Consider the following 24,331-nt stretch of genomic DNA (forward strand, 5'->3'; position numbering starts at 1 on the left):
ATCCAAAGAATATCTTTACCCTAAACTCATTCTTATATAGTATAAGGATATATATATATATATAAGGATATAAGGATATAAAGGGAGAGATAGGAGTTTGGGATAAATATTTTTCTATCACTTTATATACTTTCAACTTTATCCTTACAAGAAAATCAGTTATTACTTTACAACTTAAACACAAATTGCTAAAATAACTATCTATATAACTATTTCTAATCATAACTAGTTTAAATGCATATTGATAAAATGACTGTCTCTAAATATTGTAACTACCAGAGTAACCATCACATGATGGAAAAAAAAAAAAAAAGGTTAAAATACCCCATTTTACTTCAGTAATGAAAATTTTATGTAAAATTAATTTGCAAAAGGGCAAAAAAAAAGAAGTTTGTCTGAAATGCACCGTTAGCACTAGCACTAGTAGTTGAGCGCCACTTGGTTGGTTGCCATCCCATTGCAAACTGGAAAATGATCTCATCTTATTGGTAGTCATTTGTGACTTTCCACCAAAGCGCAAAATAGTACTCACCAAGTGTGGGACGAGGGAGGAGAGGAGAGGAGAGGGAGATGCTTCTGGACAACGAAAAGTGGTAGTGATGATACGGTTAAATGAATCCCGTGCAAAAGCGGTTAGTGTGAATTTGGTTCTCCATCCCTTTCCGCAACTTCAAGTTACACTCCTCCCTCAAGCCCCACAATATATGCTTCCTTATCTTGAGAGGTTTGATATTCTTTCGGGGAAAATCCTGGTCCAGACTCCAAGTAAATAATACCAATGTTAAAAATGCAAAGCAGCAGTAGTAGTAGAAGTTTGGACTTTGGAGAGAAAGAGATCCTGAACATCATCGGATGTTGAGGCCAGGTACCAGAAACCATGGCCACCTTTTCACCCAATTTAACTGCTTCTTTCCCTCGCCATTTCGCCGACAACAAGGTACCCCCCCTTCATTTGTTTTTCCGGGTTTTTTCCCCACCCCCCCATTTTTGTCATTTCCCCCATGTGTTTATCGTTCATACATATTTGTTTCTGAAAGGCGGAAATGAAAAATATTCAACTTTTCCTCATTATTAGGATATTTATATTGTCAGGATGATGGTATTTGTAATTACTGTTTGGTTTTACGAGAGTTTATTGGCATAAGATTGTCCTTGGTCAGGGTTCCACTTAAAGAATCATAATCTGAAATTGGCTCCTCAAGTTTAATATTTTTTCCCCGTCTTTTGATAGCGAAGGCGAGGGCTCTATTTTGACGTCAAGAACTTGTATATTTGAGGTCGGATGGAAACTTGATGGATTAAGGGATTGGGGGAGTGTTATTATACTCGGGGTTTTCAGTGGATGCTTGAAAGTTGGAAGCTTTCTTTTTTACTGAATATTTGGAGTTCTAAAGCTGGTTTGCGACTTCTTTCTTGAGTTGAACTTGTTTAGTTTAGTAGGATGTATTTACACTCTCAGCTGAAGGAACGCCTAAGTAGCCAAGGAAATTAGTTTGCGGATCAGCTTATGCTTCGCATTGGTCAAATTTTTTTAGAGAGCATTAAGGATAGGAGTGTCTTCAGTAACCTGTAATAGAATCCGGGGATAAGCCTTGGATTGAGAGAGTCACCAGCAGAGGTCAACACTGGACATTTTAGAGGGATTGATGGGACAAGCCTTCAGAGTTTCCTAGAGAAACTGTTGGTGATGTGTTTTTAACGCTGGCATATCAGCATCAGTTATAACTAATGGTTGAAAAAGTTGGAGAGGATTCCTGCTACTCCTTGTTGACAAAGAAAAGGACAATAGATTTGAGCCACTTTTTTAGTATGTGGTCATAGATGGAATGATTCTTGCTGCTCGTTGACTGATGGAGTAGAAATAGCTGGCATTGTTTCAAAATGTCTTCTTGTTTCTTCCATTCTGAAATCGGACCATCAGTTTCTTTCCTTTTATCGATAGCTAAACATAGGTGCCTTCTATCTTTTGATTGCCTGTTGGATATTGATTTTTTCATACTTATTTTCTTCACAGAGATTGTCAAATTAGTCTTGATTTATGCTCTTTAATCTGTTTTGTGTTTACTTTCTTGTCTAACACTATGATCAGTTCTGTTCTAAGAGTTTGCTTTGAAGGCAATTTACCATTTTATGATGTCACATCCAGCAATTGGGAGACATAATGATTAAGCTCTTTTTCTTTATTGTCTTTGAATTGTGCTTTATCTTATTTTTGATGTGTTTGGATGTTCTATGCAGATATGCTGTCTTAGGCCAGAAGGGAAACAGACGAGAATGAGTTTTCTGGAGGCAAGCAACAGAAAAGGCCAAGTTTTATGGGTTGTCAGGTCAGTCTTGGATAACCAGAAGCCAAGCATCCATGGAAATGGAGCAACTGAGTCCACAAGGATTCTTTTGGAAAGACTGTTTGCGCAGACCCAGAAACTGGAAGAACAAATTGGTAGAGATCCTCATCTTCCTGAGATTGCTGAACTGGGCTTAAGCCTTGGAAAGCTGGAGTCTGATATGCAAGCTGCCCTTGCAGCGTTACAGAAGAAGGAAGAAGATCTACGGGATGCAGAGAAGAATGTTTTCTTGGAGTTAAATGAAGTAAACCGTGCAAAGGAGGAGTTGGAGCGGCGAGAGGAAGAAATAGCAGCTGCTAGTTCTAGGAAGGAAAGACTAGAAGAGGAGCTGAGGCAGGCTAATCTTGTCTTAGCTTCCCAAGCAATGGTCATTGAGGATCTTAAGCTTTGTCTTAGGGAGAGGGATCGGCAAATTTTCTCTGCTCAGTCTGCTCTCTCTTTGAAAGAAGATGAAATAAGTAAAATGAGCAATGATTTGATCAGAAAGAGTGAGGAAGTTGCCGATGCTGAATCAGAATTTAGATCAAAGGCGCAGCTTCTGAATGAAGCAAATGAAGTTGTGAGAAGACAAGAGGTTGAACTTCTAGAGCTCCGAAGATCAATTCAAGCGAAAGAAGAGGAACTAGAGTTCATAATGACTTTGCAGCAAACTGAACAGGAAAAACTAAGAGTCATGGGGGACAGTCTAAATAAACAGACTACAGATTGGCTTGTCGCACAGGAAGAATTGAAGAAGCTAGAGAAGGAGCTTTCTAAGCATAGTGGGGAAGCAAATGAAACTCTGGAGGACTTTAGGAGAGTTAGGAAGCTACTTACTGATGTGAGGTCTGAATTAGTTATGTCTCAGGAAGCTTTTGCTTTGTCTAGACAAAGAATAGAAGAACAGGAACAGCTTTTACAAGAGAAGCTTGTCGAAGTTGATGCACAAAGGAAAAGTGTGTTATCTTACATGACGCGTTTGAAGGATGCCACAGTAGAAGTGGAAAGTGAGAGAGTAAAACTGAGAGTTACTGAGGCTCGAAACAAGGAGCTTGAAAGAGAATTAGCCATGGAGAAAGAGCTCGTCACAGAGTTACAGAAGGAACTAAATAAGGAGAGATCTTCTCTAGAACAGGCGCTTATGGACATGGCATCTCTTAAAGAGGAACTAGACTGTAGAAACATTGAATTCGTAGAAACAGAGAATCTTCTTCGTATCAAGGAGTCAGAATTAGTCAATGCTAGATTAGAGATCCAACATTTAGAATCGGAGCTGACTTCTCTCCAGACCTTGCTGGAAGGAAAAGATTCAGAGCTCGTAAGTGCACAGAAGATGTTTGCAGTAGTAAATCAAGAGATAGCTGAGCTGAAAATGCTGATGAAAAATAGAGATGACCAACTTATGGAGGCTACAAGTGCGCTGAAGGAGAAAGAGGATAATGTTCAGACAATACAACATGAATTAGATAGTACCAAGCAGAAATTTTCTGAAGCTGAATCAGTTTTGGCAAAGATTGTTCAGCTCACTAATGACCTTGGAGATGAACAGTGTGGCAGATTGCTTAAGGAGACTGATCGCAAGCTATCATCTCATCTGTTTGATCAATCGGGTGCTAACTTTGACTGGAAAAAAAAGCAGCTTGAAACTGAACTGAAACTGACCAGAGAAAGCCTGAAAGCGAAAGAAATGGAAGTTCTTGCTGCACAGAGGGTTCTAGCAATTAAAGACGAAGAGCTCAAACTGGTTTTGAGTAAATTGGACAACAAAAACATGGAACTAATGCAAATGAAGGAAGAGATGAATCGAGATGGTGCTGAACTGAGGCAACTGTATGCTTTGGCACAAGAAAGAATTGGTGAAAAGAGTATTGGAGACCTGGCAATTGAGAAACTCCAACTGGAGGCAGCTCAGCTGGAAGTTGAAGCTGCAACTAGTGCGCTCCAGAAACTCAGTGAGATGAGCAGAGAACTTCTGAATAAGGCTAGTCTGAGCATTGATGCTGATTTTGATATCAGTATCATGCCTCATAGTAGCTCCTCTGACAACAGGGATAACATTGATGAAAGTGGGTGTCTTGCTAAAGTTAAAACTGAAGTTGCAAACCTTTCAGCTTTGACTGAGCAGCTTCTTAAAGAGGCTGGTGTTAAATAAGGCTAGTCTGAGCACTGTTACTGATTTTGATATCAGTATCGTGCCTCATAGTAGCTCTTCTGACAACAGGATAACATTGACAAAAGTGGTTGTCTTGGTAAAGTTAAAACTGAGGTGGGAAACCTTTCAACCTTGACTGAGCGGCTTCTTAAAGAGGCTGGTGTAGTAGGTGAGTAAAATAGCAAAGGTAGCTTGTGCGTTTGGTGACCAACATCTATGTAGATATCTAACAATTGCTTGGTATACTTTCTTATAGGTTGAGAGTATACTTTCGTAGATTTTTGACAGGGAAATTCATATTTGGCTTGTATGGTGTGATGATGGCATTCAATTTTCTCCTGTTATTTATGGCTAAGGATTCTGTAACAGTCATTGATGTCTTAATTGTTCTTATTTATCTGATGAAGTATGATATCTTCTCAGTTATAAACTTGGTGATAGCAAAGGATTTTGTAGAGTGAATGCAGTCCTTTTGTGGGTCTTGAGTTGTACATTATGCCCATGAACACAACTTGTGTTGCAATACGTTATCCTATCAGCTTGATGGATTTCCTGGAGAAACAATCCATAAATTGTACAATAAAACACCCCAGCTAAGCTGGCCATTAATGATCTCTGTTGCTTTACATTAAATCCAAAATGCTTATCACGACTAGTGCAGATCCAGTTATCAGTTTCTAAACTTTGCAATTGACAGGTTACAGATAAGCACTCTTGAAATTGATATTACCCTTGCGCATTTGAGAATAAAAATTTCTTTGGTTCTGGCGTTACTGGGCAGATTAAATCTGCAGCAATCCGAGAAAGATAACACCAGAAACAATCGGTGTTCCAGGCTGACGATCAGTGTTTAAACTGTCTTGCTATTGACACTGATAAGCAGACACTTGCTTAACTCGTCTGAGCATCAAGCAACCATACTAGCAGTCAGATGCTATGGTATTGAGTTCACAACACAGAAAGGCAAGGATCATACCATACAATACCGCAGCAAGTATCAATCAGTTTTATATGTAGATCACAACATGCAGACCTATAAGAAGGATATAGAATGGGTAGAAAAGCTCTGTTCTGTTCACTATGTTACGAGGTAGCAAAATTAACCGGGATTTCACAAGGAAAAGAGACTTGGGACGCTATAAAAGGAATAAAGGACCAAAAGCTGTGTATTACAAAGGAACCTCGGTGAATTTCTGCAGTTTCAAGCACAATGAAATACCATAAACAACCAGAAGGCGTTAGCTAATATGGACAAGAACTAACAAGAAAAAAAGGCAGCAATAGTTCCAACCACCAAACATATATTTACAACAATCATGTATACAGGATTTGTTTTTGCAAATATAAGCAAGGTTGTGCTTTGAATTCCCTAAGCAAAGGTTACAAATCTGTGGAGCCTTTTCTGGAAAGGGCAAGACTTGCTTGGGCAAGCTGACTAAAGCATGAGAACTACCAAGATGTAGGTGCACTGACACCTTCTCTGAAGATGATGTTTGCCACTTGGGGTGGAAGCCAGCCCGTGTTGCCAGCAGTGTGGCCTTCCAAAGATTGAGCTTCACCTGGTATGACATTAGTCCGTCCCTTCCTTATCTTTGACCTGCTAATCTTTTTGCCAACAAAAAGGCCCAGCTTCATAGCAGTAAATAGACCCAAAGCAATCAGAAGTGGCCGGACTGCCCAGTGAAAATCCTCAACGTGCTGATACTTTTTCACCACTCCAGGAGAAGTGCTAAAAGAAACACTTTGAACTTCAGCTGGATCAGCTAAAAAGCTGCTATTTTCTTCACCAAATGTCAACCTACCAGGAAACCTAACAACAAGGCACCCATTTGGTAAGACTTGACAAATTCTCCCAGTTGCCCACTCACCACCTCTTTTTCGGGGCCATTCAAATCGAGGATTAAATGTATCAGACTTCAGCCTAACAAATTGCCCAACACAGTAAGCTTCTGCCATCTGGAGCTCTGAATATCTTCCCTTCCAAAGTGTCTCCATTCCTATAAATCCAGCAGCTACACTCCCATCACGGTTGATTAGATGAAGGATACCTACTGGCGAATGTTTCTTTCCTTCAGCCTTCAATCGCACCCAATCTCCAGCAGCAAATCCATAACTTACACGTTCCAGTGTAGATCCATTAACCCTTAAGGGGTCATGAATGCCATGTACCCTAACTAAAACATATCCATTTTGGTCACTGTTGAGGTCCAAACCTACTACAGTACCCTCGGGCACCTCCATATTTTCAGGTTTGCATGAGTCTGGTGGTTTTCTTGATCGAACCATGTCACCCACTTGCAGGCAATCCTTCGAGAGAAACCACTCGCTGTAGCCAGTAGAACTTGATTTCTCTGTAATCTTTCTACCCCCAGGATCAATCCAATTTCCATCTTGGAAAACTGCATTCTGTGAGCTGTAAATGGGGAAGCAAAATTGAACAAGCAAATATAAGGACCATTTTCTTCTGAAGTACACCCAGAGGATATTTGTGGGAAACAGTCATAAGCACATAATCAACACAAGAAGTCATACTATTAAACAGTTATGATCTCCTATAACAAAGAGAAATTTTAATTAGCAAAAGGATGCATTTTTTAAGGCAAGTAATCAGCAGTCTAATACTTGATATTCAACCAGAATTAAAAGTGACGCTCACAGCAATAACATGCATGGCAAATAATAGTCTGAGAGCAATGTCAATCTGCCACAAAGTCCAGGAAAAGCATCTGATCTAGTCAATACAGACCTACTGATAGGAAATACTAAGACCTGAAAAGTTGTCCTGAAGACAATCGCACCTGCATTCAGAATGTCTCACTTTCAAGTCCAGAATGACTTCCAATACATCAATGAAAAGTTTACTCAAGTCCTCCATTGCCAGGAAAACTGATGACCAATATTAGGAATTTTAATAATTCTTTAATTCTCTGTATTCGGCTTCCAAAACTAGATTAATTTATACTATGGATCATATGCATGCCTTATAAAACATGAACCTCCAGGATTAAGCATTCATTTTGGTAGTTAAATCCCTTAGTTTAAGCATTTATTCCAAAGCCCAGGAGGTGAATGCTTGAGTTGTTTTTTTTTCCTGAAGTTCAGAAAGCATATTATGAGAAAAAGATTAGATGCACTTTTATTCACTGAACCTTGTATTCCTCTGTTTTAAGAAGAAGTTGAACACGACAAGACAAAAGTGGACCTAAATCATAATACAATTGAAAAAGTATAATATCCTCATAGACAGAGCCATTTGAGGGGTATTAGTACGTAATATAATATATTTTTAAGATTCTTGAAGGTACAAAAGTTTTAATTATAAAGATAATTTTGGGAAAACTAGGAGAAAACCTAATTTTCTAAAACTTGGGGTGGCAGTGGCCAGGTTTAGTCTATGGATATCGTAAACTCACATTCATTTATGATGCGTGAATCAGACTGGCAATTACTATAGAATTCTACTTTCTTCAATTAAATTTAGACATATGAACAAAAATGTAAAGATACAACAGAATAAGAAGAGACAATATACAAAGTCTGAAATCCAAGGCCTGCAATACGACAAAAGCCCTGAACTTTTCAATTTTCATATGACTCTTAACTGCATATAAGTACTTAGAGAATCTCCCGTCAAAGGGCATTTAAAGGAAAAAAAGGAAGAGAAAAAAAGTATCATTTTCAAATTAATGTATAAACTAAACCAGCTGTCCAGCCACAGAAGCCCTGCAAAAAGACATCCTTTGATCGACAAATCCATGTCATCCATGAAATTGCTCTTTTGCCCCAAATGCTTGTAGGGCTAATATAGTTCAGGGGATTAAGCAAGACTGGTTTAGAAATTGCTTCTTATCCTGTGTTTGGTGATAACCCTAGTATCTCAATTAAAGCTTCTATGCCACATATGTAGGATAAAACAATCCCCCAGGAAATAATTTTCACGGGAACATATGGAATCCAGTTTTTTGTTTCTAATTTTTCAATGAGACGAGACTGTAGGAGTGGCTTTATGTACCTTGTACCATTATGCTAAAATTTACTCAGAAAATGTTGCATCAGAAGAAGTTTGTTTGAGGTAAAACATTTGGTCAGATCCATCCGAAAGTTGGTTTGCAAGGACCAATATCTTTTGGTATTATCCTTTTTTTGTCTGAGATAGAACATAAGCAAGCCTTACCACCATGTATAAAAGTACAGATCAGGCCACCTAAGTTTCACACTTTCTCTGATAATATTACAGCTTTCAGATGATGTCTGCTCCTCATTTACATAGTTAATCAATTAAACATCACTCCCAATCTGCCTATATGTAGCCCATGCAATTTCTGCTGATCACTTGGTTTTGGCAGTCTTCAAATGCATTACAATTAAACATGCCTCGAGAAACAGATTCTTGTGCTACATTTTGAACACATGAGAGATTGCTTCCCATAAAAATAAATAGGAGAAATACCTTTTCAATGCATTCAGTATGTCTTCCATTAGAGGACGACTCCTCAAATCATACTCAAAACAACCACTAATGATATTCTGAACAGCAGGAGGAAGACCAGCAGGAATATGTGGTTTTTCTTGCCTTCTCACAACAGACCTGTAAATTTCATCAACTGATTTACCACTCCAAGGTTGCACACCAGTCAACATCTCCACGATGCTGCATGCAAATCCCCATGAGTCAGTCTCAAATGATATTGGACCTCTAACTTCTGGCTGCCACTGCTCAGGTGCCATGTAGTTTGGAGTACCAAGTCTTCGAGTCATCTCCAAACTCAGCAATGGAATTCCAAGCAGTACATAAGGAATTCCAACATCGCCTAGTATAGCATGGTTATTTTCGTTCAGTAGAAAATTGAAAGGTTTAAGGTTGAGAATTAGGATCTCTTTTGAATGCAGCTCCATTAATCCATGTGCCAGATCAGTTCCATACCTGTGCAATAACAACAAAAACACATGACAATTTCTATTTGACAGGTTATCAGTTATCAAAGGGAAAGAAGCCCATAACAGCTGACTTTTGCACATAATACCAAGTATATGTCACCTTAAAACATCATGCAGTGAGAGCTTTCCACCCTTACGGCGGGACATCTTATCACCAATCGAGCCTTCATAGAACTTCATAACAATGCATAACTGGAAGAACACGTGTAGATTATCAGTAAATTCAGAAAAACTTCTGGCCACTAACTCTAAACTGGAACATCAATATTACCTTTCCACTTATCATGGAGAGACCTTGCATCCTACAAACAGATTCTAATTCTTGACACTTGGAGAACAAATCATCCAACCTACGCAATACAACATTAATGGCATCTTCTTTTATAGGATGCAGCATCTTAACAGCAACCTCATGATACTCTTCATATTCTTCAGTTGCTTGATGTCGAGTTGCTAACCAAACGTCACCAAAGGGACCCCTTCCAATTCTATGTCGAAGCTTAATCTTTGAAGGATCAATCCATGGGCTAATCTGATTGGATGATGCAACGACAGTTGTGAGTTGATCAGAATCATCTCCAACAAGCTCAAAGTCAAAGGATGATGTCACTTGACTAGCAGCAATCTTTCCAGCCATCCCCTATAACCAACAAATATATATATATATATCTCTTTCAGCTGATATTGAACCCAAAATTCTGGTTCTTTTCCTCCTCATGTACAAAACAAAAGTAAGATCCATATGAGGTAAGAGAAACGAGTAAAAATGAGATAAAAGAAAAGCAAAAATATCCAAAAACTCCTTAACTGTATTCACTATTCAGACAGAGTGACAGACCCACTAACAGGGGTTTGTTTCATTCATTCTAAATGCAGGTAAGGCTTCATACCAGTTCATGACATGGGTACCGTCAAACTGACATTTTTACTAGTAAAAGTTAACAGATGCTGAAATTTCGATTGTTTTGATTTTCTTTAGCAGTGGGTAGCATAGCTCATCTATTGCAATGATTTGTTTCAGCTATCAAGCTCAAAGTTCTAAATCCAAGCCACAACTTGACTGCTAATGGAGGCAACAAATCACGATCACAAAATCCTCTTTGTTTACGCCTTTAAAAAAAATCAAACAGATGGTTCACACCTCATAATTTTAACCCTACAACGAAAATAAATATCAAGACTAAAAATATCAACTTCTCATCAAGTTAAAAACAAGAAGGAAAAAAACTCCCCAGAAACCATAACAAACTAACAACTTTATACTGTTTACCAAAAGCCTGTGATTAAAGTTCGTTCCTTTTCACAATCATCCTCAGCAACGTACATCAAGTCACAAATTAGCCAAAAAAAAAAAACACATACAAGGCTTACTTGTACAGTGAAGTAGTAGAATTTGCAACTGAAAATGAAGGGGCGAAAGGTGAAATTTCGACGAATTAAGTGAAGGGTTGAGAGAGCATCAGCCAAGAATGATCACAGCATCATCTGGGGCTGTGAAAAGAACAAAACCCAAAAAGAAAAAAAGGTCCCCAATGTTAATAAATATTCTACTAAAGAAAAAAAAAATTATTCTGACTAAAGAGAGAGAGGAGAAACGAGAAATAAAGAGACCTATTGTTTGAGTGCCCAAGTTAGAGAGTATAAATATCACCATCAGTATATTTTTAAAATGAGTAGAATTTGTTAAAGAAATTAGTTAAGTCCTCATTAGTAGGACTACAATTTAGAAGAAGAAGAGGAAGAAGAAGAAGAACAAGAAAAATTAGGAAACGTGTGAAGGCGTCACCTTTGGGAAGGGGAGTGTATTGGTGTCACCACCAGAGTTATGCTGTTTCGGACCGTATACGTCGTTTATACTCTTAGAATTACATTACTTTCTTGTATTTATACTTATGCTATTTTTCTTTTTCTCTCCCAACAAATTTTCTTTGCAGAGAAAACATCCAACTAGATAGTTTATTGTCACCTCCCACCGGTGATCGAGAAGTCCCAAGTTCGAGTTTCTACTCTGCTGGATTCCTCCGCGCACATATCGTGCTTGGGCTGGGTTGGGGCGCCTGGCCGGGTCGCAGGGGATTAGTCGGGTCCCGTAAGAATTGACCCGAACACCCCTGTGTAGACAAAAAAAAAAAAGATAGTTTATTGTCAAGAAAAATAAAAAACTAAGTAGTTTTCTTTGGTCCCCTTAACATTTGTCTCATATGCTAGGTCCTTGTCGAACTTGACAAATTTTGAGTATTCCTTCGAATATTCAAATCTTTTATATTTGTTCTGAATTCTTTGTATTTTAAGAAGCGAAGAAGTGAAAAGAAAATTTAAATTCAAAACCTCTAATTCTTTGAATTTCGAGATATTATAACTTAATATTGTGCAAATTATACTGCATAAAAATTAAATAAACCAAAGTGAATTATTAGTTACGAAGTGTGACAAAAAAAAAACAATGAGGTTAGCGATATTATTGATAAGATAAGCAAAGTAGTACCAAAAAAAAAAAATGGTACTATATGTCTTTGACCTTGAAATAGTGAATGGTTGCAAATTGAATTGGGTATTTTGGCAATTCATATGATTTCCTTCTTTGTCGGTAAAAATAATTTGCAGTATCTGAATAATAATTAATTCCTTTTTGACAAAAAAAAAGAGAATAATAATTAATTCCTTGACATATAACAAAAAAAAGGGCGTCTGAATTTTTTTGTACGTGCATGCATAAATGGAACAACATAAATTGCATCAAAGTCTTAAACAAAAAATGTGACAAGAAAATATTAAGAGAGTGAGCTAAACTAGTGGTGAAGTTAAAGAAACATGATAAGATTTGAAGGGCGTAAAAGTAAATAGAAACTGAAAGTTCAGACCAACAGGCCCAGTTAGTTTTTACCGTTCTGCTGGCTAGATTTTGCCAATGAAATAAATTAAAAGCTGGCATTGGGTGGAGGACTGCACATAGAGCTCGAACCGAGTATCTCATGTTTGAACTCTGTTCGTTAAGCGATTTGAACAACATTCGTGTTCGTTTGTTAATTTTCGAACTCCAAACCTGTGTTTGTATTCGGTTCATTAAGTAAAGTTTATGTTCGAGATCGAGTTCGTGTTCGGTTCGTTTTATATTAAACGAGCCGTTCACGAACATGCTTGAAATGCTCGAATCCAAATTATTTTAAGCCTTAAATATACCATACAAATCATTAATCATTCTAAAAAATAATTAAAACACTAAGTGACTAAATTCTATTATTCATTAACTATATAACTAATATTAACATAAAAATAACAAATTATACCCTCCAAATATAAAAGTCTAGCCATAAAATTAACCCTCAAATTTGTCAAATGATAATAATACCCATGTTCGTGAACGTTCGTTAAAACTCGCGAACATGCTCGTATTTGCTCGATTATTAATCGAACAAAAAAATTCGTTCGTACTCGATTCGTTTAAGGTTTTGAACGAGTCTTTCATGAACATGAACGTGTCAAAATGAACCGAGTTACCGAATAGTTCGGTTCGTTTAACAGCTCTAACTTCACAGTCAATTACATTGTGTTTCTTGCAATAGCTAATTCTTTCAATAAAAAAAAAAAAAGCAAATTCTAGTGACCGATGCTATCCACATTTTTATTTATTTTTTAAATAAATGTTTGTTTGTGATTTTTTCCTAGTAGAGGAAGGATGAGATTTAAGAAACGAGGAGAAGAAATGATAATCTGAATTCAGGAGCTGGGGTCTCGACCATAACTAATAAATTTAGGCCTTCTCAGCCACTGATCTTCAATACCTAAACGAATAAACCAGTTTTGCTTCTACGTAGAGGGGAACAGAGCAAACATGCATTTCAGAGTACACACTACTAAGTCACTAATGGACAAAAGTAGATAATGGTATTGATTTGCATTAAGTGGTGACAAAATCTAGACAGCTGAATCAAGAAATTCATGTTGTTCATGATGATTCAGATCAATCGCACGCAAAGTTAAACTAAATGCAGAAAGCTAATGAAGCTGAAGAAATGGGACAGCATTAATAATATGATATGCAGGCAGGAAACCGGAAGAGAGCCACCAGAACAAATGCTGAAGAAGTGTGTATTATCCCCAGGAGACACCAAAATTCATAAAGTTGAAAGTCCATCCATTCATAAGCAATCAATGAAAAGGGAGGAATTGTGGACAATCTCATCACTGAGAGAACCAGTATGAGAATCAAGAGCCTTGACAATGGTGTCTACCTTCTGCTCTTGAAAAATTAGCCAAGGCCTTCTTCAACTCTTAGTTTAGTTTTACTTTCTTCTACCTCAGCCAGCTTTTGCTATACTCGCAGCTGAATCTCTTCCTTGCTGAGGCCTTAAATCTGATTTTCTCGACAGCTGATTGACAATTGGATCCTCTTCATTGTTCAAAACAATCCCACAAGATCAGATGAAAAGCACAAAGCTACAAGATAAGGAGGAAAAAAAGTTAATTGACGATTTCTGGGCTTTTAGATTTTTCCTAGGTAATAGTACAAAGTGCTTCTTGTAAATTTTGCAGTATTAACTGGTATTTTCAGTTAGTAGCTTCATTAGAGTTAAAGACCAATATGGTAACTCAGGGAAAACTTGATCATCCTGTTAAGTGGTTTGAATTGAATATACAAGCTGAGAGTTCGAACTAACAAACATAATAATAGCTACCCAAATAACATCACTAGGAAACTAGGACGCAGATAACTGAACAATTTCTTGTACACCATTGAGTGTTGGATAAATGACATTGTAACTGGACCTGCACTAGATGGACAATAGTAGTTTCTAGTTTATTATAATTGCAGTATAAGATCATACAACTTGACTTGAGGATTACTTACAGAGACAGTAAGTGGAGGACGCAAGCTGTGGGCCTGTGGCTGATACAGCTGCATGCTACTGCCTGAACTGGGGGTGTCGACACCATCCATCCTCATCATCCCAAATGAATATCTCAGGGATGTGAGTTATCCTTTGGTAATCTTCAAATGGATTCTTCAGAAATGCATCCAATCTTTCATTGGGATGACACAGATATAGAGATTGGAGATTGGTCAAGTGCTGGATCCCCCGAGGGAACTCCTCCAGGAATTTAAGGTTCGCCATTCCTAGTTCTAGGAGATTAGGCATGGCACCTGCCTCCACACTCAACCATCTCAAACCGCTTAAAGCAAGAATGTTTAACTGCTCAAGCTTCGGAAAGCTTCCAGCCTTGAAACACAAAACCTCTCCTTGGTATGCCTGATTCAGATCCATTGTTTGCAAATTTGGCAAATGCTGAAGGGATTCAAGTGGATCATCAATTAACTCGCTCCAGAGCAACTCTATTGAGGTCAAGCCTTGTAAAGAACATATAAATTTGGGTACCTTTTCTAAACGGCCCCTCAAGCATAACATTTGAAGATTTTCAAGACTTGAACTCAAGGAGCTTTTCATGTAATTTAGATCAATTACCTCATCCTTATGTGATACTTGAACATATAATTGCTCAAGATTGGAGAGCCTCCCAAGAGAGGAGCAGAGCTCCTTTCCATTTTCTCTTCTTAGACTTGTAATGCCCAGCCTCTTCAATTGCTTAAGCTCTCCTATCTCTCTCATCATTGATGCATCATTCGCTTCTATGTAAAATAACCACTCCAGAGAAAGAAGCCTCCCAATGTTGTTTGGAGCTTTAAATCCGTTAAAGCCGTTGATGTCGTATTCATACGTAACATGTTGAAATGCATATGCCACGAGATGGAGGAGTCCTCTTATATGTAGGATCTCCTCAGGTAACTCACTTACAGCAGTGAAAGATAGATCCAGATACTCCAGATTCCGGAGACGTCCAATGGACTTTGGAATGATTTTAACTCTTGTGTGTTTTAAGCTCAAAAACTTGAGATGATACAGCTTGAAGATTTCATCTGGCATTTCCTCCAATTCTGCACCTTCCAAATCTAATACCTTCAGTAGCCTACAACCACCACGTAAGAGATTGGACAGCAAGGATTTGGACGAAGGTTCCGATGATTTGAAGGTTACCAAAGAGCGCAGATACTTTAAACAAATGCTTCGATGTGTGTGGCCAGTGAAATCATGAATCACTAGGCGTCGAACCTTCTTAGGCCAACTTGTCAGTTCTCCCGTGGCTGTGGTTGCAAAATGTTGTTTGCTTGACTTGGAGACAATAATTTCTCGGAAAAGGTCATGGATATGATAGGCCCTGGTGCTGCTATCATAAGAATCATCTCTCAGTTGGATTAAGCTTCTATTGGTAAGCTCACTAAGGCAGGCTCGAGCCACTTCATATTGACTCATCCTCGTCCTCCCTTGTATGAATCCTTCTGCAATCCATAATCGAATTAATCGCGCCTCTTCTATTTGATAATCCTCAGGGAAAATACTTGCATACAAAAAACAGGTCCTGAGATGGTGTGGCAGATCATGATAACTAAGAGAGAGTATTTTTCCAACTCTATCCAGCTTATCACTACAATCCAGTAGGCTACGTTCAACTATCTTCCATTCATCTACTTTGCTTTTGTCCTTCAAAGCCAAAACTCCGCCAATTGCAACAATGGCAAGTGGTAATCCCTCACATTTTCTCAATATGCGTTGTGCAACATCTTTTAGATAGTCAGGGCAGCTACTGTTCTTGAATGTCTTCTTACAGAACAGATTCCAAGACGCTTCAGATGACAAGGGCTGCATTCTGTGGACATAGCTATGAAATTCTACATCAGAGGCATAAGCTACATCAGCTATTCGTGTAGTGAGCATTACGCGACTACCACAACAACCTTCAGGTAATGCAAATTTGATGACATCCCAGAATCTCACATCCCAGACATCATCAAACACTATTAGATACCTCTTTACTCTGAGGAAATCTTTGACAATTGCTTTCAGCCTATCCGTATTATTCATGGAGGCAGCTTCTTGAGGAACAGGTTTCCCTGTTCCTTGGTATAATTGTTGAATCAAGTCTTTGAGAAACTCCTCCATATAACAGGTTTGTGAGACAGTTGCCCAGGCAAGGATCTCGAACTGTCTTTTGACATTTGCATCTTCTTGGACCTTTTTCACCAGTGTAGTTTTTCCAATCCCTCCCATGCCTAAAACTGAAACAACTTTGAGCTGAGAACAGCCGTCAAGGAGTTGACAAATGAGTTGCTGCTTGGGGGAGTCAATGCCCACCAACTTAGCTTCTTCCACAAGAAGGGCCTCATCTCTATTACATTGCCACGAATTGTTCCCAGGATCAGAAGCTGAGACGTTGCCATAGGTACCATATTCAGATTGGTATCTCTTGTGACCTTCAGAAATACCCGTGATTCGGGACTTCATGCTTTGTACCTCCAAAGCAATCCTATGGCGAGCTTGCAAGTTCCCTACTGAGGTGATTATCTTTCGAGCATGACCACGAAACCCATGTCCGTGATTGCAACCAAACCGGAGCATAAATTCTTCAACAATGTCCTGAACATCGTAAGCAACGTCCTGCACTTGCATAACCCACTCTTCAAGTCTTGGATCATCTTGTTCTTTAGCTTCTGCAAATTTTAAGAAAGCTTTCATATGCCCCAGTTCATCCATGATGAGCTGGATCTCTTGTGCAAGCCCGCCCAATAATTTTGCCTCGTCTCGGAGCAAAACTGAGAGCTGATTTAACACCAAGGACACAATGTGCACTGTCATTCTCGATCCCCTCTTCCCTTGTTGCCGCACAGAATGCTTAGAGGCAGTTTCTAGTTCGTTGACCAGAATGCTAATTGATGAAGGAAGTTGATGATGCAGATGAAACCGAAATATGATAAGAAAGGAAAAAAAAAATGTAGAAGAAGTAAGAGGCCAAGTTGGTTGTCCATTATCGAGGCTGGCAAACCATTTGACTTTGTAACTAAGCACAACTATACATATTTAATGTGGGAGATTTCCTTTTACATTACCACTCGGCTGCTTGACCCAGTCATCCGGGTAATATAATAAGCAGCGCCCCTCAATTTCCAGCTACTACTTCCACAAGGTCCAGAACTCTCACACGCACAGCAGCAAAAACCAGCCTCTAGTCCATGGAAGCAACTGTTTCTTCTGCCATAGTTTCTCATATTTTTCAGAAAGCATACGGCAGTATATAATTCCACAGAGGCTCATCCAAACTTATAGAGGAACTCGACGGCACAGCAAGAGTTTTTTAATGTAAAATTCTCAAAACTCTTGATAATCAGAACTGGTTCTACTAGGACCTGCTTTGAGCCATTATATTGTTAGTAAATGGAACCTTGCCCATTTACATTGAAAAGAAATGAGATTGATTCCGCTATTTAGGAAATTCAAGGAAGAATGCGCATTAGTTGAATCAACAATTAAAGGTCATCCACAATTCAGATGATTCCCAGAAAAGTTGAACACCAAAAAGCACAAAGCATAAATTGAGAATGATCATCCGGAGTTCGAATGATACGCAAGCAGAAGTGGTGGAAGCTTAACGATACGCTGCGAAAATGTAGTGGAAAGTTTCATTCAGTTTTTCTAAGTTCCAAAGTTTTATTTCAAGGATGTAGAGAGGGATGATGGGTAAAAAGAAAAGGAAAAGAGAGGATACTATTTCGAAAAAAAAAAAGGGTTATTCCAACAAGGTCCGAGAACTTTACACTATTTCCACCATTGCAGCGACCATTTTGTCCATTGTTTCTGAAATTTCCAGCATACAGTACATGGGCTCATGCAGCACCAACATAAAACTGATAGCAGAGCTTTTTACTGGTCTTGTATTGCTACTTTCTATTAGCCATTGCCATAGGTGGCAAACGTATCAAAGCTTATTCATCACTGAGCGTACAGCATGGGAATATGGGATGATTGAAATAGGAGGGAAAGGAAGAGAGGGTTCATGATTCACCGTTAGCTTAAAAATCTTCAAAATAAAAGCAGAAAAGTAAGCAGAAGTGTGCGAGTTAAAACTGCTAAAAGGCCAAAAACTCGAAAGTACGAAAGGCCATTGTATCGAAATCAAGAAGTATGAATTTTCACACTAGAATCCATGTTAACCTCATCATCGTGGATTATAAGTACAGATTATAAGATCAAATCAAAACCCAGTGAGCCTAAAATCCATCTCAACGTGCAGGGAGGACCTTCTTGACAATCTCATCACTAAGAGCAGCAATCTGAGAATCAAGAGCCTTAATGGTGTCTTCTTTTTGCTTTTCCAAACTAGCCAAGGCTTCTTGCAACTCAGCTTCCACTTTCTTTCTCCCCTCAGCCAACTTCTGCTCCACTTCCAGCTGAGTCTCCTTCTTCATCTTGTTCAGGGTAGCCGATATCTCAGCCCTGGCAGCTCGCATGATGGCGGCGGCTTGGGCTTCAAGCTGTTTCACCTCCTCAGAAGTGTCCTTGACACTGCTCAGCTTCTCCCTGATGGCTGCATCCCTTTCGTCCATGAATTTGCCTAATGGGGTGAAGTAAATCTTGTCAAGGGCGACCATGAGGAGCAAGAACTCCGCTGCTATGATGGGGAGCGTTAAGTTGAAGTCGAAAAGCGCGGCCTTTTCGATTTCCGCAGCTAGGGAAGGGGGTGCCACGGCCAGGGAGGCTGCAAGAATTACAGAAATGGAGTTCGGAAGGGACAGGAGTTGGTGAGGCTTGGGGACATTGGAGAGGGGTAGTTTAGGGAAAGATAGTTGAACTGGGGAGAGCTTGAGTTTAGGGGTGGGGGGAATGGTTGAAGAGCAAGTGATTAGGGCTTTGGAGGAGGCCATGAGCATGTTGGCCATGGCAGCTCTGCTTCGCCTTCTTCCTCTTCTGTTAGTTGCAGTATTTTGTGTTGCGTGCTGGTTCTCGGTCTCTGCTATGGTGGTGGGTTGGGCTATTTGGATTTTTTTTTTTCCCCTTATTTTTCAGTAATTTTTCTTGGTGGGCATTGAGAAGGGGAAGAGGGAGATCTCAAAAAGGCTATCTCATTCTATGCCACACAATTTGATGAGACTCTCATGGAAAATCAAAAGGAGACGTGCTCTCACGCGCTCTCCCCTGTTAAGGCAAATTGGTTGGCATCCTCATTACTGTTCTAGCCAGAAAGAACAAGCTCAAAAAAAAAAGAGTAGGAAATGGTCTTCACATTCTCCACCCCTCAATTCAACTCAAGAACGGTTTTAGGGATCAATTGCAAAATGCAGCGCACTCTCTCTCGGCTTCTTGCCTGTTTTCCAGCAGGTGCTTCGAACAGATGGATGGAACAAAATATGTACAAGCAGGCAAATCAAATTAAGGTCGACTTAAAAAGCATTTTCAGTTCTAATATCTGCAACCATTTCCATTTCTCCAATTTAGAGCAGCCAGAAAGTCTCCTGAAATGGTGTAATAAAATCAAAAGCAGAACCAAATGTCTACAATATGATTGTGAAGTGAAAACAAAGATTACTGGAAACCAAGTCAGGTTAATCCTTGGTGCTTCTGCACTTCCCCCAACACTTGATTGCATGACTCGGCTTACTTGCCAGAGAGTACGTTGGACTATTCCTAATTTAGTCCACGCCCCCTGAGGTAGCCGATCAAATTATAGTCGTGCAGCTCTGTTGCGCAAAAAACAAAGAAAAAAGAAAGAAAAGGATTGCTTCAGTTGCACTACAACAACATGGCCAAAATGCAATTCCTAATTCATTGCTCTGTGTCCTAACTCAGATTAGCTTCTTCGACTTGCCGCTGGCTGAGAGAAAATGGACCATCAACAGAAGAACGGCACCGGAATGAAGAGAACCCTACAGTTATCAAGCCCAATATTCAATTCAGCAATCACTTCAGAGGAAGAAGCTGTGATACAAAGAGATGCCAAACTTGAATCATGATATTCGCTTTGCGTCGTTGACATCACTTATAACATCTTGGACGATGTTGACCCAGCCTCCATGATAATTAAATTCTATCACCTTCTCAGACATGTGAGTCAAGACATGTTCTTTATAAGGTGAGATGATAGGACTTTTATTTACTGGAGCTCCACCAGTTTGATATGAATGTGTTGCTCCTGATGTTGAAGATTCCAGAGACACATAGACATCTGTTACTGTGCCTTCTGAGTCTCGTGTTCAGAATCATACTCATCAATGTAAGCCCCTGAATCTCCGAAACTTCCTAAAGAACTGAACGACAATCTTGATACAACACTGTTCTCTTCCACTCTCACATATGAACTTGGAAGCTTACGGTATGAGAACCACCCTTTAAACAAATGGAGCAACTTGTATCGGCAATTCGTGAAAAGTCCACTATCCTTGTCATCATCACCATAAACACCTTCTTGGTCCTCGAGATCCCTTTCATTACAACTGATGTCCTGTTCACTATACAATTGTCTGTCTTTGAAGTCTTCTGATCTGCATGACGCACGTTGCACCAGAAAAATCAATCCAGCTTGTAACCATAATGGTTTAAATAGAAAATTTATCAAATGCTGGAATACTTTAAAAAAACACACACACACCACACTCAAAATCATAATAAGAAACTAGTGTACCATTTGCTCTGGATGCTCCCAACCTGATGATGGGAAAAAGGAAAAAAGAACAAAAGGTTCCTCTGAGGTCGGTTTGATATGAACGTTTTCTGTCATTTCAAAGGTGAAGATTTAATTGAATTCCACAATTACATGGATCTGGAAGGGTAAACAACAATGATGTTGTATACACACTAGAGGCTAAACACATCATCTAGAAAAGGTTTAGGTTGTCCCAATGACAGTATCCAGATATGAACAGTTTACACTGCTGGTCAGCAGGCTGAAAATTGCACCTGGGATTCACTCCAGAATTTCACAAAGTACAATTGAACAAAGGAAGCATCAAGATTTCCTCTCCTATGAATTACTACAAGTTTACTACCAATAATCACTGCCAGGTTGTAAATTTTATTTTTACAAGAAAATAGACTAATTTGAGTTAAACAACATTTTCAAGGATGAGAACGGATGCTCTCATGTATGAATGCTTATAGACAAAAACATGAAATTGAAAAATGGATCAGCGCCTAGATGTACTTGTAGGCACCCCCAATTGGGAAAGAAGGTAATATATATATATATATATATGCTCAACTGCATCCATGCTGTTGAAAAAAATAGAAGCCCATATAAATACTTACACACTGGGTTCATCCAAATCAGGATCCTCCTTTTTTGATCTTTCCTTCACCATATTGTAGCTAATTGAGAGATGCCGGACAAACTGAAGCTGCAGTTACAAATTGTGCATTTAATTCATCATAAGATATGTGTAAACTAGTCATTAACTAAAGCATCTTTCCAGTCAAAACAGAAATACAGCATATGCCTAAAGTCAGGAGAAGATATAAATACACTTTGGAGTAGACAAAACAAAGGTGAACACTCTGCACAAATTGCTGTGTTTAGGTCCAAACAAACCACTAGAAGGTAATAGTTTTTTCACAAAAAGTTGTTGCTCGAAAATTAAATTTCTCACTTCATGCAGAAAAAAAAGAAAATTTTCATTTTATTTTATAGTCATAAGGAGTATGCTCTGATTTGTCTCTATGGTGCAGCAGATAAAATTCATCCAATGGTTAAATGCCAAAAAGGATTCTATACATTTGTCAACATATTGAGAGCATTTTGTTTTAGATACAAAAGGCAACATTCGATGGGTTGAAAAACTTCTAGACACTTGCATGAACCCTTAGATAAAAAGTATGAGCAGGCTTTACAAATAAATATATTAGGTTAAAGTCTTGCTTTACTTAAACCAAATAAATATATTAGGCTGAGATCTCAGGTTTGAAGCCTTTGTTATCATTCCCCACTGTCAAAAACTTTTCCAGCATATCCTGCCAGATATGATCTCCTTCCAAGCCTCTAACATCCACTTAAGGTTCCTAATGAAAAGAAAAAGAGCATGCGACAGAGACTGAAATGGGGCTGGAAGCTTTCAATGCTTCTTGACTTTCAGTGTCCCTTATTATAGGCATATTAGATCAACCTTTCACCTGTGATCCTCCCTAAAGCACTACACTCAAACGGACAAACATGCACACTAATTCCATAATCTGGCTACAGTCTATCTTGGAATACATATATGCATCCCTGTCAAAACTCAAAATACATCTTCAGAAGCGAGGGGGGATTGATCAATTTCCGTGCGAGAGAGAGGGACAGAGAGTGAGAGAGAGAGAGAGAGAGAGAGGAAAACCTTGTCACCATCCTTGATTCCGTAAATCCCAATATCATCAGTATCAGTAAGTAGTTTCTGGCCATCATAGGTCAAGCAAAAATGTCCCCATACAAAAGGCCTGAAAATCATATTAGAACAGTACAGTTAGCCACAAGAATTTATTGGACAAGTCAATTAACTACCCCACGAAAAAATAGAACTGCAAACTAAGCTCCAAGAAACACAAGTCAAAAGCATCAGAAAGCTCAACACAGGCAAGCTCCAACCAAGTTATTTGACATTAATCAACAAAACAAGCACTCCAAAGTTGATTGAGATTAAAAAAAAAATCACAGAATGAATCAGGAAACGCATGTTAATGGAGATGGAACTTCTCCTGAAGATAGAATTTTCCCTCTACAGTTCATATAACAAGAAGGAATTCCAGGGAACTACCAAATAGGAGCCAGATCATAAAAAATTCCAATGGCTAACAATTCCAAAAATTAGCTGGTGCCTGTGGCATTGCAGCAAAACATGTACTACTAACTAGCTAGATATGCCAAAGTTTTCAACTAAATTGCCACTTTAGCATCCCCACCAACCAAAAAAAAAAAGGAATCAGTTTTAGAATCTCATTAACTGCAAAGCATTCAACAGCCCAGATCTTCATAATGGTGTATCTACATCAACTACACCCCTACAGAAGGTGCAGCAGAGGAAGATTAATTCCCATTTTCCATGACGAACAGCAAGTGTTTTAGAGATATTCGTCCTAGTTATATATATTGTACAGCTAAATAGTTTCAAAAAGCTATAAATGCAGAATACGAAAAGGCGTCCTGAAACCAAACCATCAAAAACACTAGAAATAGAATGTGCATAGTACCATGAGATCTTCTTTGGCCCCCTATTCGGCAAATGACTAAATACCGACTCCACCGCCTGTTTAAGCTGCGCCACTGTCGCCGTTTTCGCCACTTCAATATCTACACAATCCAAACCCAAATTTAACCAAAAACCCACGAAAATTGCATAATGAAAAACACAGAGAAACACGCACAACACCTACAGATTATGAGAGAGGAGCAAAAAGGGTAAACGGAAATCGTACCAAATGAGGAGCCATCCAATTTGATGACAGTTAGTTTGAGGGGCTTCTGGGGAATCTTACTGTAAGAAAAACTTTTGCGAGAACGGGAATCAGTGATCAAGTAGGGAATCGGGCATGATAACGACCCACTCCTCTGGAATGAAATTATAGGGCTATAATTTCCCTCCTCCGGCTGCTCAAACATCGGCATATGCTCCAACAGAAAATGGAAAGCAACAATGGTTTGCGATCACCCTATTTCCTTCGACGTCCTGATAAGAAATGCAAAAGGAAAATGGGTTTTGGATCTCCACCACCGTTCATTTCATTTTATACCATAAAAATGCCTTCCAAAGATTTGCATCCCTTTTTCTTTTCCGTTTGAGATTCTTTGATGAAAATTTAGGTTTAGGATATGAATGGCTTTGGATGGGGGATTTAGCATCTCAGCAAGAGAGAGAGAAAAGGAACCCAAATTTTGCTTTGTTCTCTCCCTTTCTCGCCTTTTTCTGGCGTGGGTTTGGGGGGTTTTGGATGGAGAGGGACGGAGGCTGAGAGAGGGAGGGAGACTTTGGCGGTTATTTTGGTTGGGGAATGGGGAGGGCATTTCACTGTATCCACCACGCGCCCACTCACGGCGCGTTTCACCAGTTTGTCTAGACTTTTGGCCTTTG

At 39.0% G+C, this 24,331-nt stretch overlaps 5 protein-coding genes across 6 annotated transcripts; 1 reads left to right on the plus strand and 4 right to left on the minus strand.

Annotated features, from left to right (window-relative positions):
• Nucleotides 1–535: 535 nt before the first annotated feature.
• Nucleotides 536–4,967, plus strand: LOC113779875 (early endosome antigen 1-like). The gene is made up of 2 exons (XM_027325640.1): nt 536–937; nt 2,239–4,967. Exons 1-2 carry the CDS (start codon nt 878–880, stop codon nt 4,474–4,476), a joined length of 2,298 nt encoding a protein of 765 aa, XP_027181441.1. The 5' UTR covers nt 536–877; the 3' UTR covers nt 4,477–4,967.
• Nucleotides 4,968–5,735: 768 nt separating this feature from the next.
• LOC113781402 lies at nt 5,736–11,243 on the minus strand. 2 transcript variants are annotated; one of them, XM_027327330.1, is made up of 6 exons: nt 11,201–11,243; nt 10,786–10,905; nt 9,686–10,054; nt 9,515–9,606; nt 8,927–9,400; nt 5,736–6,889 (listed from the first exon to the last, which is right to left on the minus strand). In XM_027327330.1, exons 3-6 carry the CDS (start codon nt 10,049–10,051, stop codon nt 5,926–5,928), a joined length of 1,896 nt encoding a protein of 631 aa, XP_027183131.1. In that variant the 5' UTR covers nt 10,052–10,054; nt 10,786–10,905; nt 11,201–11,243; the 3' UTR covers nt 5,736–5,925. The 2 variants fall into 2 exon arrangements, with proteins under 2 accessions (XP_027183131.1, XP_027183130.1); XM_027327329.1 differs by lacking the exon at nt 11,201–11,243 and adding an exon at nt 11,026–11,157.
• A 3,075-nt stretch (nt 11,244–14,318) lies between these two features.
• On the minus strand, nt 14,319–17,102 carry LOC113779365 (disease resistance protein RPM1-like). Its single transcript, XM_027324933.1, has one exon. The coding sequence runs from the start codon at nt 17,100–17,102 to the stop codon at nt 14,319–14,321; it is 2,784 nt and encodes a 927-aa protein (XP_027180734.1).
• A 1,253-nt stretch (nt 17,103–18,355) lies between these two features.
• Nucleotides 18,356–19,314, minus strand: LOC113779443 (ATP synthase subunit b', chloroplastic). The gene has a single exon (XM_027325020.1). The coding sequence runs from the start codon at nt 19,178–19,180 to the stop codon at nt 18,524–18,526; it is 657 nt and encodes a 218-aa protein (XP_027180821.1). The 5' UTR covers nt 19,181–19,314; the 3' UTR covers nt 18,356–18,523.
• A 435-nt stretch (nt 19,315–19,749) lies between these two features.
• Nucleotides 19,750–24,199, minus strand: LOC113779768. The gene is made up of 5 exons (XM_027325481.1): nt 23,679–24,199; nt 23,454–23,553; nt 22,604–22,703; nt 21,543–21,631; nt 19,750–20,779 (listed from the first exon to the last, which is right to left on the minus strand). The coding sequence occupies exons 1-5, from the start codon at nt 23,866–23,868 to the stop codon at nt 20,467–20,469; spliced, it is 792 nt and encodes a 263-aa protein (XP_027181282.1). The 5' UTR covers nt 23,869–24,199; the 3' UTR covers nt 19,750–20,466.
• Between the last annotated feature and the right edge of the window lie 132 nt (nt 24,200–24,331).

The sequence above is a fragment of the Coffea eugenioides genome, chromosome 8 (assembly GCF_003713205.1).
Source record: "Coffea eugenioides isolate CCC68of chromosome 8, Ceug_1.0, whole genome shotgun sequence".
NCBI classification, from domain to species: Eukaryota; Viridiplantae; Streptophyta; class Magnoliopsida; order Gentianales; family Rubiaceae; genus Coffea; species Coffea eugenioides.